Genomic DNA, 14,655 nt, shown 5'->3' with positions numbered 1-14,655 from the left:
AACAATTTTCTGCAGTCCATCTTCAACTCTGTGTGCTTTTGAAAATTTATGGCGAGCTAGAAGCTATATACACACCGGTAAAAATGAATATCAACCGTTGTCCAACTTCTTCCCACTTACACTACACAATGGTCAAGTACAGTATTCTTTATGAATGACAGGTGAATGAAGAAATGTAAACCACTTGATGCAAAGCTGCAGTTTTTTCGAAGCAGAGGAGAAAAGCTTACTCGAAAATCTTGTGATAATGAAGGTGTTGTGCAGGTCGACTGGCCTCTCTAAGGATAGGGCGAGTTTTTGTTTCTAATTCCAAAATTTTCGACGGTATAGTCTACGTCCCGAGTAGAATTACACCGAGCGAGGTGGCGCAGTAGTTAACACACTGGATTCGTATTCGGGAGGACGACGGTTCAAACCCGCGTCCGGCTATCCCGTTCAAGGTTTTCCCTAAATCGCTTCAGGCAAATACCGGGATGGTTCCTTTGAAAAGGCACGGCCGACTCCCTTCTCCATCTCTCCCTAATCCGATGGGATCGATGACCTCGGTGTTTGGTCCCTTCCTCCGACTCAACCAATCAATCGAGTTGAAATACTGCTTCAGCAGAGGCTGTTTGCTTCCGTAAAATTCGCTGCCCGACAAGTCCCTTTGCATCACATTTGAATGGCCAACGGGGAGAGTGGCAGAGGACTCACGCGTTGGCTGCAACACTCAGCCAGAGCATCGGATCAGATAAGGACGCTCTCTCTGGCTCTGGACTGCAGCTAGGCATGATGTGTAACTTCCCCCTCCTGATAGCTTTCGGAATTTATTCCGACACAACACAACGTCTTACAATAACCACCTTGACTGGCGGAGTGGCCGCGGGGTTTGAGGAGCCATGTCACGGAATGCGCTGCACCTTTCGCCGGAGGTTCGAGACCTCCCTCGGGCATGGATGTCTGTGTGTTGTTGTTAGCATAACTTAGGTTAAGTTAGTTTAACTAGTGTGTAAGTCTAGGGACTGATGACCTCAGTAGTTTGGTCCCTTAGGAATTCACACACATTTGAACATTTGTAATTGTACCCTGGGCACGCCCAGTTGCATTACATAGTGGGAGAATACAGAAACACGATTAAAATCCTACTTTTATTTCGAAAAAATACTCTCTTTGGATGCTTACATCTTTGATTCTCCTGACACGATCCACAGACACCTGCACAGTGACCCTTCCACCAAACGTGCCAGTGTTGATTGTTCATGAGGATATCCAAATTATGTGTAAAGCATTTTTCGATTGTGTACAGGACTGTTTATAAATTATTTTGTATCATTAAAATTTCAGACTTCAGTAACACATTATTAAATTCCACCACCTGGGCTTTTTTATGTTCTTTTCTGGTTTGTTTGTGTCACTTGGATACTGAAACACAAACTATAATTGCTTTTCAGATTCTTTTTCTTGTGATATTTTTATGTAGATTTTTTAAATAATTGTTCCAACGTTTTGATTGTACGTTTCGATGAACGCAAGGATAATAATTAAAATATGGGTCTTTACTGTATGTTATTCTTGTCGCTGTGGTTCATGAAGGAGGCAGCTGTTTCCTCCTCAACAGAAAACGCTACGATCTGCGTGTATAAACATAGTGGTATTGTCCACTTACATCATTTGCATTAACTCGGAAAATTATTCGAACATTTAATGAATTCACCGGAAACATATGAGAAGGTGCAGTAGAGTCAAACGTACACTTATTGTGCTTAATCTCTAATGACCAGGCTGTCAACGAGACATTAATCTTACTTCCTTCACATTCATTATTGCTGAAATCTTGTTCAGTTTTCTCTTGCTATATGTTCGTTAATTAATTACGTGAGTCATAACTTTATCTATGATAGGGCATAGGTTTCACAAATCAGGGTATGTTACACATTACTTGCGACAGAAATCCGGTTGTAAAAAGAGAGGTCACCTTACAAGTGACCTGTTAAACCATCAAAAACAGCACAGTACGTGAACCAAAACGAACGTAAGCACCTAACCAGAATATCATAGTTGTGGTGCCTAGCTGTAAGTAACTACTCTCTCCCCGAGAAAATTACTTTCACACTATTGCGTTCCTCTTTAGTGGCGGTATTGCAGCGTGCTTTTTTACAAGTTAAAATATAGATAATGGCTGAAAAAGATGGAAGTATGTACTTGTGAAACATTAAAGTATAAATAAATACAGCCTAAGTGCCAGACTGCCACCTTTCTTTAACAGACTTAGGGTTCTGATGCCCACAATGAAGAAGTTGTGCTAATACTATTATTTTTAAGAAATATACGCTATTTCGCTTCAGTGCTCTCTAAATGGCCACCCGCTACAAACATATCATCATGTAGACACAGCCTATTGATTGAGTTGTTCCACATGCTTTCGGTAGATGTGATATGCGGTACATGCAACTGACTTCTCACTGGTATCATATTTTATGTTTTCCGTGCCGTAGTATACACTTTGTCTAGGTTTCTTAAAATCGGGCGCATACCTTCTTAAGTTTAACGTTGCTGTATGTTTGTGATTTGTTCTAAGACATGGTATTACCATAATTATCGTTGCCAAGTACCTCTGTGATTGATTCGCCGGTGCTGGTGCCGTCTGGCAGCGGACACGTGCTGGTGTCAACTGCGCCACCTGTTGTGTGGGTCACCATTCCGCCGATGGCTACGGACAAGGTCACCTTCAGGACGTACTGGAAAACTATCCCCAGGAAGCCGAGGACTCCAATCACAGCACGCAGTGGAACAACAGCTGTAAGAAAAATACTCTTTTATGAGTGCTGCATCCACAATAACACAAGAACATGCGTGAATTACACAATCCTGTGTCTTTACTATCTATGAAATTTTAAGGAGGAACTTACGATGCATGTGCACTTTGCTTATTTTATTTAAATAGGAAAATGCAGTTATTACTGATATGAAAAATAGTGAGCAGATGCAAACGTGCCAAAATAAGTTAAGCTTAAGTCATTTATGGTTTTAAGTGCAATTTTTTTGGTGCACTATGGATTCATAGGTTGTACAGAGTTTCAGGGAGAGCATAAGGGAACAATTGACAGAAATGGGGGAACGAAATACAGTAGAAGAAGAATGGGTAGCTCTGAGGGATGAAGAAGTGAAGGCAGCAGAGGATCAAGTAGGTAAAAAGACGAGGGCTAGTAGAAATCCTTGGGTAACAGAAGAAATATTGAATTTAATTGATGAAAGGCGAAAATATAAAAATGCAGTAAATGGAGCAGGCAAAAAGGAATACAAAGGTATCAAAAAAGGGATCGACAGGAAGTGCAAAATGGCTAAGCAGGGATGGCTAGAGGACAAATGTAAGGATGTAGAGGCTTATCTCACTAGGGGTAAGACAGATACTGCCTACAGGAAAATTAAAGAGACCTTTGGAGAAAAGAGAACCACTTGTATGAATATAAAGAGCTCAGACGGAAACCCAGTTCTAAGCAAAGAAGGGAAAGCAGAACGGTGGAAGGAGTATATAGAGGGTCTATACAAGGGCGATGTACCTGAGGACAATATTATGGAAATGGAAGAGAATATAGATGAAGATGAGAAGGGAGATACGATACTGCGTGAAGAGTTTGGCACAGCACTGAAAGACCTGAGTCGAAACAAGGCCCCGGGAGTAGGCAACATTCCATTAGAACTACTGACGGCCTTGGGAGAGCCAGTCCTGACAAAACTCTACCATCTGGTGAGCAAGATGTATGAGACCGGCGAAATACCCTCAGACTTCAAGAATAATATAATAATTCCAATACTGAAGAAAACAGGTGTTAACAGATGTGAAAATTACCGAACTATCAGTTTAATAAGTCACAGCTGTAAAATACTAACACGAATTCTTTACAGACGAATGGAAAAACTGGTAGAAGCCAACCTCGAGGAAGATCAGTTTGGATTCCGTAGAAATAATGGGACACGTGAGGCAATACTGACCTTACGACTTATCTTAGAAGAAAGATTGAGATTCTAGCATTTGTAGACTTAGAGAAAGCTTTTGACAATGTGAACTGGAATACTCTCTTTCAAATTCTAAAGGTGGCAGGGGTAAAACACAGGGAGAGAAAGGCTATTTACAATTTGTACAGAAACCAGATAGCAGTTATAAGAGTCGAGGGGCATGAAGGGGAAGCAGCGGTTGGTAAGGGAGTGAGACAGAGCTGTAGCCTCTCCCCGATGTAATTCAATCTGTATATTGAGCAAGCAGCAAAGGAAACAAAAGAAAAATTCGGAGTAGGTATTAAAATCCATGGAGAAGAAATAAAAACTTTGAGGTTCGCCGATGACATTGTAATTCTATCAGAGACAGCAAAGGATTTGGAAGAGCAGTTGAACGGAATGGACAGTGTCTTGAAAGGAGGATATAAGATGAACATCAACAAAAGCAAAAAGAGGATAATGGAATGTAGTCGAATTAAGTAGGGTGATGCTGAGGGAATTAGATTAGGAAATGAGACGCTTACAGCAGTAAAGGAGTTTTGCTATTTGGGGAGCAAAATAACTGGTGATGGTCGAAGTAGAGAGGATATAAAATGTAGATTGGCAATGGCAAGGAAAGCGTTTATGAAGAAGAGAAATTTGTTAACATCGAGTATAGATTTAAGTGTCAGGAAGTCGTTTCTGAAAGTATTTGTATTTAGTGTAGCCATGTATGGAAGTGAAACATGGACGATAAATAGCTTGGACAAGAAGGGAATAGAAGCTTTTGAAATGTGGTGCTACAGAAGAATGCTGAAGATTAGATTGGTAGACCACATAACTAATGAGGAGTTATTGAATAGAATAGGGGAGAAGAGGAGTTTGTGGCACAACTTGACAAGAAGCAGGGACCGGTTGGTAGGACATGTTCTGAGGCATCAAGGAATCACCGATTTATCATTGGAGGGCAGCGTGGAGGGTAAAAATCGTAGAGGGAGACCAAGAGATGAATACACTAAGCAGATTCAGAAGGATGTAGTTTGCAGTAAGTACTGGGAGATGAAGAAGCATGCACAGGACAGGGTAGCATGGAGAGCTGCATCAAACCAGTCTCAGGCCTGAAGACCACAACAACAACAACAACAATGGATTCATATAATTGTGATGATACAAGTTTTGTCGTTATAAAGTGTGCCTGAGAATATGGTATAACAGATATAATATTGTTTCTTACGTCTGTGTTTACACATTGCATCCTATACTCACGGGTCTTCCCTGGTATGACGTGGTCCATATGGCATCTTGCAGCCTAATGTCGATTGTCTTTTTATTGTGATATGATATTGTTATTTGTACGTTTACTTTCTATTTGAGTGATCTTGTATATCCGTTTTTGACAGCTTTCTTGACAGCTTCGGCTGCAGAGATTCTGTATATTTACTATGGAATTTCTGTTTCCGCTTCAAGATGACATAGGGACACTTGTGACATAGGGACACTTCATAGCAGCTAAGACGTAAACATAAGGTGCAATATGTAGACATGGAGTAACGTAGACGTAAGGAACAATGTTACACCTATTTTACCATCCTCACAGCTACACTTGATAATGGCAAAGCTCGGAAACGTGTTCCTTTTTGTAACTTGTATCACTACTAGTATGTAAATAGCGCTGCAAAAAGTTTATTCTTAAAATAAAATAAATAGTTCTTCGAACTCATACAAGCTGCGGGCCCAATGAAAGGAAATTCTTGAATACAACATCAATTATGGCTGTCTAGAACAACATGTTTTTAACAATTAAATGGTATGGAACACGTGACAAGGAAGAGTGCGACCTCGAACGTACATAACCTCACGAAAATATGATTAGAATATAAATCGCTCGTCTCAAAATCAACAGTATGCGCTTTTGACATGAATAACTGTGCACCTTCCTGTGAGAGACATTTGAATGATTATCCGTTCTAGATCGAAGAGAGGAGCTTTGGTAACGAGAAGAAACAAAATATCGACATGACAAGACTACAACCACACACATTTCTATGACGTGACTTGTTGCTCTAGCCCCCTCTGTTTAAAATAATTACCCTAATTGAACGACAAATTTTTTTCTACCGACACGAAAGTGCTGCACAACTATTCCGTCTTCAAAGCGGTGTTGATATGAGATTTCAGTGAAGTGGTAAAAACAAAATGGAAGAGAACGATATGCACGTCTGACTAAAGCTACATTCAGCATCACTTCTGCATTCAAGCTGAAGCGCCACTAAGATTTTGCATAGTTAAGTCAGATTCTGAAGTCTTCCCCTGGTAACTCGTGAGGTGAGCGAAGCAGCAACAGCCAGGTGGAATGCCACCAGGGAAGGACTGCTGATGTTGCATTAATATGGTCAAAAGATGGAATTGACTGCTACAGACCGTAGGAGGTGGCTGTCCAAAGTGCCAGTGCAGCAGGAGGACGTCACATGGAGATATGGGTACCATCATTGCACTGACCATGCAGGGTGGAGTAAGAAGGCGCAAGTCAGACGCAAGAATAACTATCCAGTACACTAACTCTGCAAAATACACCTGCCCTGCTCCTGAAAGGTGAAGTCTGGAACATTTCGTCTGCAACCAGGGTGGTCAGAGAAGTTGACCAGACTATAAAAGTGGGCCCGATGATGTCACTGCCACCTCAGAGTAACAAAGCACACGGGTCACCCTCTTATAAATATTAGTCCTGTTCTGGTGGAGGACTTACTACGTTTACAGCAATCCATTCTGGAGATTGGACCTATGACGGTCTATTTCCAGCATATCTAGAAGTCTGAAATCTCTGTTGGAATAGCAAGTGCCACCTTGGGTACATAGCTGCTGGGGTATGCAACTCCGCCATCTGGGCCAAGAAATGGGGAGTTGTGGGCTCTGTCAGCCAGTGGCCCTTCTGATGGCCTAAGCACCGGGTCTAGGGAGCAGACCGTCATCCGCTATCGTGGTGCCGTACCACTGCTGCCGCCCTCCTTGTTCCTGCAGGCAGGCTTCGATGCCGCTGGAATTTCTCCCATTGGGAAGTCACGGTGTAACTCAGCGCGACTATAAGCACTCAAGAGTTGGTAGGTGCCTGCTGGGGAGACGTCTGTCGTGCCCTGGTTACCCACTTCCTCAAACTGCTAGCAACTGTGGGGAGTGCGGGCGACAACTCCATTACGGCCTGGCCTGCGAACCCATGGCGTTGCTGGGCGCTGATCCCACTGTTCCCCCTCCCACCGCGGCAGAGAGAGCGCGCTGCGCACTGGCGTCAGTACATTCCGGTGTGGCGTGTGCCATCTCCACCCCGCCGCCATTGTTAAGCCGTCGGCACACGGACCGTGCATCCGAACGTTGAAGGTGCCGAGTTTCTGACATCATAGCATGGAATAGCACGTTCGGGGTATCTAGCATGTCAGGTATTCTGAGCGCGCGTCTGAACGTTGACCAATCAGATGGCACAACCCCACCTACGTCACATGCACGCCATCTCCCTTCAGCATAGAGCAGTGAGTTGCCATATTGGCATTCAGTTCAAGCCTATACGTATATATGTAGTTTCTGAGTACTAGAAAATTGAGAATTACTCGAAAACCCGGTGTTAACTGCGTGATTCGTTGCAATAAAATAATGAGAGACATCATATTCGTGACAAAAGATTTATTGTAACTTGCGTACTATGAGAGTATGTCATCTGAAGGTAGCGACACTTTGATGATCCACCAAAAATACATTGTTCTTGGTACAATTTGTTATAATTATATTTCAGTTTGTAACATAGCTACAATTAAAGCATTTAGAAAGTGACAATATCCTAGAATCGGCCATAAATATATTGGTATCACTTTAGCGTAGTGAGTAACGATCTGCTGATGGTTCGCGACTCGCAAAGTCTAAATATTTTTTCCCTAACATTCGCGTATATAATAGGTTCTGATGCTTTATTATTAGTTTAATGTAAGTATATTCTACAATATTTGATGTTATGTAAATATAAGTTCACCTTTTTTGGGGAGTGAGTTTGTTCGATTGGCTTAATCTACGAGACAGATTTCGCTACTTGCCATGACCTTCTTCTTCTGTGCGGATCACACATTCCCCGAACTCTTACCGGCCTTGGTAAGAATGTCTTCCACGAATAATGAGTGTGTTGGGGTGGGACACTACGAATGTAGTGTGTGGACATATAAGGTGAGAATGTGGGACTCGCGGGAGGCGTGCGCGAGATAGTCCTTGCAGTCGCGCTATCCTCTGTGCCCTCGGTGGCTCGGTGGGGGCCCGGGTTCGATCCCTGGCAGGGGACAGGGTGTTGTGTGTCCTTCATCATCATTTTATTGCCGGCACGGTAGGTCAGCGTGTTTGGTCAGAGGATTATCTGCCCTCTGTAATAAAAAAAAAACTGAGTGAACGGATCAACGATGAACTTTAACAGGTGTCATAGGACGTCCGCCCCGACCATACACAACGAACAATTGCGAACAAAATGAGATCAGAAAAAAAAGATGGATAGAGCGTCTGTCATGTAAGCAGGAGATCCCGGGTTCGAGCCCCAGCCCCGGTCGAGGCACACTTTTTCACATTTCCCCGTTGATACATATCAACGCCCGTCAGCAGCTGAAGTTATTAACATAATTCTAACTTGCATAAAGATATTTTGTTCCTTTTTCTTTTGAGTTTCCTAATTTAAATGTTGTAAAGATTCTGCTACCGGATAGGAAAAGTGATCAAGTAAGAATGACCTTAGGGTTTTACCAAAATGTGGGAAAGATAAAACAGTGTTTTTTTATGTGGAGAACTATTGCAAATTTGTGTCGCACTGTTTGTAATGGAACTTTTATAAGCCTGTGTCCTTATTGATTGGACATGATACTTTCCTTTTTGTCTTAAAACATGTACATCGATATTGAAGTTTTTATTTGTGTATATTACATATAGAACAACGTGACTAGGATATGAACAATGGGGAAAATGTACGTTTTAATAGAGCTAACGAGGGAATTTTAAGCGAGCCCGTTGAGAATACAACTGCTTCTGGAGTGACTTGCGATCGAGTTTACCACGTTGGGGCCCACGTACCGTCTGCACAAGTAGCATTGTTCCTGAGCGTTCAGCAGCACGCTGAACTTGGCACCCTCAACGTTAACGTTCTACACACGGTCCGTGCGCCGACGGTTTAAGAATCCCTTGAATCAAGAGAACCGCGTGTCTTTGAACAATCAATATTTGCTTTGTTAACAATATTCCATTAAAGCCTTCGGCTGTCAGACAGGCAATGTGGTGGACCATCTGGATCAGCGGTCGTCAAACTGCCACCCGCGGGCAGCGTGTGCACCAAGTGAAGTGTTTGCGCGGCCCGCGGTTCTCAGCCGTATTTCTAGCAACTAACAGCAGAATCTAGAAACGTCAACTAGAGCCAAGAGCTTCTTAACAGTGTATTTTTCTTGCTCAGTAACAAACAAAAATATTTACAGAAACAGGAATATCTTAATTGACGCTGGTGAATTAGTCCGCGAGCTAAGTAAAGTTGGCCGCTTACATCAGGGGCAGAGTGGTATGTAGCGCGGCCACTGCCGGGTTAACAGAAGTAGGACGAATATTTTAGTTCTTTGTCTTCCAATGCTGACAACTCAGGAGCGTGTGCAGCTAGCACCGACCAGCTGCTATGTCAAACAGGAGTAACACTGAGTCGTGGATGTGTATCATAGAAACGATCATCTTCAAATGTGGTTCATGTTTCTAGCAAGTCACATAAAATCAAATTAAGGCTCTTGTTATACAACGCAACGAGTAAAATAACAATAATATTCAAAACATTTATTGAATATTTGTGATTGTGCCGCACATTATAATTACTAATTTTAAATTAATATAACATACAAATTTATGTAGGTAACCGGTTGACAGTAAGATCGATAGGGGTAACTGTGGTAAAGTATAAAACGCCATTGTTGTCAGTGAGATTGAGAAAGGACGCTTGTTCCGTTATTTTTTAGTAAAAACCTTTGTTTTTGAGTCGTATGATTTAAGAGTCATTTGTATTACTCTTGTTACCTGATTTGTACGGAGAGTAATAATTTTTTATAATATCAGTGTTTAAACAACGTCTTTTGGCCTACAGATGTAGTATCTTCTGATCTGTTTCAGTTTTGTAGCTTCTTCTGTGGATCACTGATGCCGACATGGCGTCCGAATGGGAAAAGTGGCCAAGGTGTACACCTCAGTAAGAGCTGATTACTTCCACAGATTACACATAATACTATGGATCAGACTGAGTTCTGAACCCTTTTATGCACAAAGATATCATCCGCCATTCTATACGTCTGTGACAATTATTCAATTAGTTAAGTTACATTATTTAAAACCGTCTCTGTTCTGTTATATTTGGTCGCACACAAAAATCCGTTTGAAAGTGGTCTGCTGCAACTACTTGGTATTCTTTCAGATAGTAGGGCGTGAAGATACCAAAATGTGCCTGGAAATCGGAAAAACAACATGGGTCACTGTTGCGATCTCACGGGCCATAGTACCCGGTTAGGTACGGAAAATTGGTCACTACGTGAGCTTTCAGAAAAATGCATGTAGTTCCAATACATTATTTTCTTTTTTACTTAAAATATTCTGTGTGATATCCTACAATATGAAGATTCAAAATGTGAAGGTAATAAGCTTTTATTAAGAACCATGGTTTGATGAAAACTGAATTTCCCTTTATTCCTTTAAGTGGTCACTCCCCTTCCCTCCCCCCCCCCCAAAAAAAAAGAAGAAAAAAATATCAACATTGATCCAGCTGTTGATCTCGACGACCTACCACCATCATCTGATGTAGCGTCCTATCTCACGAACGTTACAAAACAGTTCAGTTTCAAACGCCACACTAATTACATTTTAAAACGATGATATTAATATGTCAGTATCAAAACTCGGTTATTGCCAAGCATGCTTATATGTAGTCTTGTACTTCGGAGCAGAAAGTTGAAAGCACGTAGTAAAGTCTGATGATGAAAGACGATCGCGTGACTTTACTTTTGATTTTTCCCACTTTAGCCTTGCAAGATCAGCGGTTCTTCTCACTTAGCGCTTATATAACCTAAAGAAGTACACATCAACGAGTTGGAGATATTTTGTTAACTTCGATGTGTTTTTGGTCCTATTAGATCGATATTTTGTTTCTTTGCATTGTCAAAGTTCATCTCTTAGACCAGGGCTTCACAACATACGTGCTCGCGGAGCAAGCTGTGAGCAGCAAGGCGCGAGCACGGAGCAGCGCGACCACGCTACCCCCACTACCGGACCAGAGGGGAGAGGGGGAGAGTCACGTGGGGCACACAAAAGCTGCCGCCAGTCAATGTAAATCCGCGGCCACCTACAGGGATATCACTCACGAATTATTACTGCGACAAATGAAACAAATAAAGGAGAATGTACACGTGCCACATAATTTTATTAGCTTAGTGTATGCCTCTACATTCGTATTAATTTGTGAACTGTTACACAATAAAAGGTATCACTGAAGTGTGGGACTCTCGGTTATCTTGTACTTTTTGCCCTTTACGATTGCGTCTATGTTCGGAGTAATTGTTCTTGTGCATTGTAGGCGCAGCGTGCAGTTTAAATTTCGATCAGACAATGCGTTTCTCAGGCGCGTCTTGTTACATTTCATTGCAGAGAACAGTTGTTCACAAACATACGTGGAACCGAACATTGATATTATTGTAGCCGCCAGTTTGTGCAAACGAGGAAATCTATCCTGAGGGAAGTGTCTGTAGAATCCAAAATGTTTCTCTTTTTCTGAAATTTGTCTCTGTATTCTCTGTCACACTGCAGGTCAATAATTTCTAGTTGCAGCTCAGGACGAATCTCTTCAATATTCGCTGAATATGGAGAGGAGAACAGGTCAAAATCACTGTCTAGTGCTGTCAGAGCTTGAAAGCGTTGATAAAATTCTTCCTGAATGGCATCTAAACTATGTGAATAACGTTCACAGTCTTTGTGAACATCATGATAATTTAGGAAAATGAGCTAGATTTCCTGTTTCCAGCTGACTCACCCAAAGTGTCAATTTCATTTGAAAAGCTCGTATTCGATCTATGAAATGAGTAATTAGCAGATCATTACCTTGTAGTGAAATGTTCAAAGCATTCAGACGGCTAGCTAAATCTGCTAAGAACGCGAGATCACATTTTCATGAAGGCTCTTTCAATTCAGGAACACACATGTTATTTATTTCCATGAACATATTTATCTCATCTAATACGCAAAAAAATCGATTTAATAATTCGCCACGACTAAGCCAGCGGACCTCGCTGTAATAAGGCAGGCTACCATACTGGCTTCCTACATCCTCAAGAAAGCTTTTAAATTGCCTGTGTTGTAGCCCATGCTTCCTTATATAATTGGTTGTACGAACAACAAAAAATGGCTCTGAGCACTACGGGACTTAACATCTGTGGTCATCAGTCCCCTAGAACTTAGAACTACTTAAACCTAACTAACCTAAGGACATCACACACATCCATGACCGAGGCAGGATTCGAACCTGCGACCGTAGCGGTCACGCGGTTCCAGACTGAAGCGCCTAGAACCGCAAGGCCACACCGGCCGGCGTACGAACAACAACAATCATCACATTTTTTAGATTGATACTCTTTGCCCATAAGTTTTCCTGGTGGATCACACAGTGAACGCCCCTTATTTCATTCGGCACGGTCAGTTTTTGCATTTTCTCCCTCAACAGCGCAACTAAACCTGATTTTTTTTCCCTGTCATCGCTGGTGCACCGTCTGTAGACACTGAAACTAAAGAATTCAACGAAAATCCTATATTTTAAACACTTTCTTCAACACTACATAAAATATCACCTCCGGTTGTAGTGTTCTTCATGGCTACTACATCGAGGAGCTCCTCCCTCACCTGAAGATCTCTATTAACACCTCTAATAAATATGGCAAGCTGTGCTGTTCCAGTGATATCAACACTTTCGTCCAGAGCTAGAGAATACGCCATAAAATCGTTACAGATATTTGCAAGCTGGCTCTGGAAGTCGTCTGCCATGTCCTGTATGCGACGCATAATGGTCATGTTAGATAATGGCACAATCCGAAACTGTTCAACTTGAGATGGACAAAAATGTTCCGCTGCAACTACCAAACATTCTTTTATTAAATCGCCATCAGTGAAGGGCCGCAGGGATTTTGGTAAAAGGAAAGCAATTTTGTAACTCACTCTGAGAGCTGCCTCAGTTGATTTTTCTTCGTCGTCCAGATCTTCTTCGAATAGCTTCCTTTTAAGTTTAATAACTTCCTGTGCACGATCTGGTCCATCACATTTTCCACTTCCGTAGTCTTTCGCGTGGTACGACATACAATTTCCTTAAAGAATTGAGCGGTTAGTGACATACTAAACATTTTGCAACACAAACTTTTTCTGTAAACAGATACAATTCCTCCCAATGGGGGTTGAACTGCGAAAGCATGGTTGGGGTTACACAACGGCGACTTGACATGATTCTTAACCAGCGAAGTGACTGTTAGAGCTGATCGTAGTATTTTAAACGTTACACAGTCGGCGCGAATTCAATAGGCACGTTGCGGCCCTATTCAAACGTGCGCGCGCATGTCCCCTCCCTCCCTACTCCGGGACCTTGCACCTGCTCGCGAGCACGTGCCTGAGCAGACGCGAGTACTCGCGCTCAAAACCGGCTAGTTGTTAAGCCCTGTCTTAGACCTTGAATAGGTGATCATTCATACGTCTCTCGTGGTAAGATGCCCAGTTTGTAAAGCTCCCTTAACTTCCCTTTGTATTAACGTTTACGGATATCGGATACGAGTATGGGATGGTTTGCAGAGAGAGCGCGCTTCGTTGATAAATGAACCTGATCATGTTGCCAAACACGAACATGTGACTCTTTTACGTTAGGTATTTTAAGTTCCTCACTTAAAGTGGAAAAATGTCACTTTGATGAAAGAGTATAAGTACAATTCATATTATTTCGTTTTATTGACCTTTGGCGTGAATCACACTTCCTGACACTGTCTAGTATCAACTGTACTTGTACTACCAGCTAAGATTATTCTATTTTTAAGCTGAATTTTCTGTTGTACGAAATTAGTAACGAATCAGCAAGGGTAGTGTTATACCGAATGGGGCAGAATCGATCGCAGAATAAGCGTCTATATTGTTGTTATTATTTTGTAACATTCTGATTAGAGAGAAACTGAAGCAATTCTCCTAACTTAGAACAAAATATCATATTACTGACGAACCAAAGAGGACATAAAGAGCAGACTAGCTTATTCAAAAAAAGGCATTCCTGGCCAAAAGAAGTCTACTAGTATCAAATAGTGGCCTTAATTTAAGGAAGAAATAACTAAGAATCTGCGGTTGGAGAAAGCACTGTGTGGCATTGAAACATGGACTGTGAGAAAACCGGAACAGAAGAGAATCGAAGCGGTTTAGATGTAGTGCTACGGAACAATGTTGAAAATTAAGTGGACCGATAAGGTAAGGAAAGCGGAGGTTCGCCGCAGAATCGGTACAGAAAAAAAAACATTGGAAAACATTCACAAGAGGACGGAAAAAGATTAGGACCCGTTTTTAAAAGTTAAGGAATAACTTGAGTGCTACTTGGGCTAGCCGTGGAGGATAAAAACTATACGGGAAGACTGAGAATTGAATAACTCTGACAAATAC

The 14,655-nt window shown here is 41.9% G+C and overlaps 1 protein-coding gene across 1 annotated transcript in view; it reads right to left on the bottom strand.

The window, feature by feature from the left end:
• The window catches only part of LOC126094800 (sialin-like), a 113,655-nt gene that overhangs the window by 85,520 nt on the left and 13,480 nt on the right, over nt 1-14,655 (bottom strand). Inside the window, exon 2 of the mRNA XM_049909366.1 lies at nt 2,592-2,776. Coding sequence (XP_049765323.1) covers nt 2,592-2,776 — 185 coding nt within the window. The remainder of the gene's footprint in view (nt 1-2,591; nt 2,777-14,655) is intronic.

Source organism: Schistocerca cancellata, chromosome 8 (assembly GCF_023864275.1).
Source record: "Schistocerca cancellata isolate TAMUIC-IGC-003103 chromosome 8, iqSchCanc2.1, whole genome shotgun sequence".
In the NCBI taxonomy this organism is placed as follows: Eukaryota; Metazoa; Arthropoda; class Insecta; order Orthoptera; family Acrididae; genus Schistocerca; species Schistocerca cancellata.
Note: the sequence above shows the minus strand (reverse complement) of the source record. Positions and strands in the feature narration are given on the sequence as shown.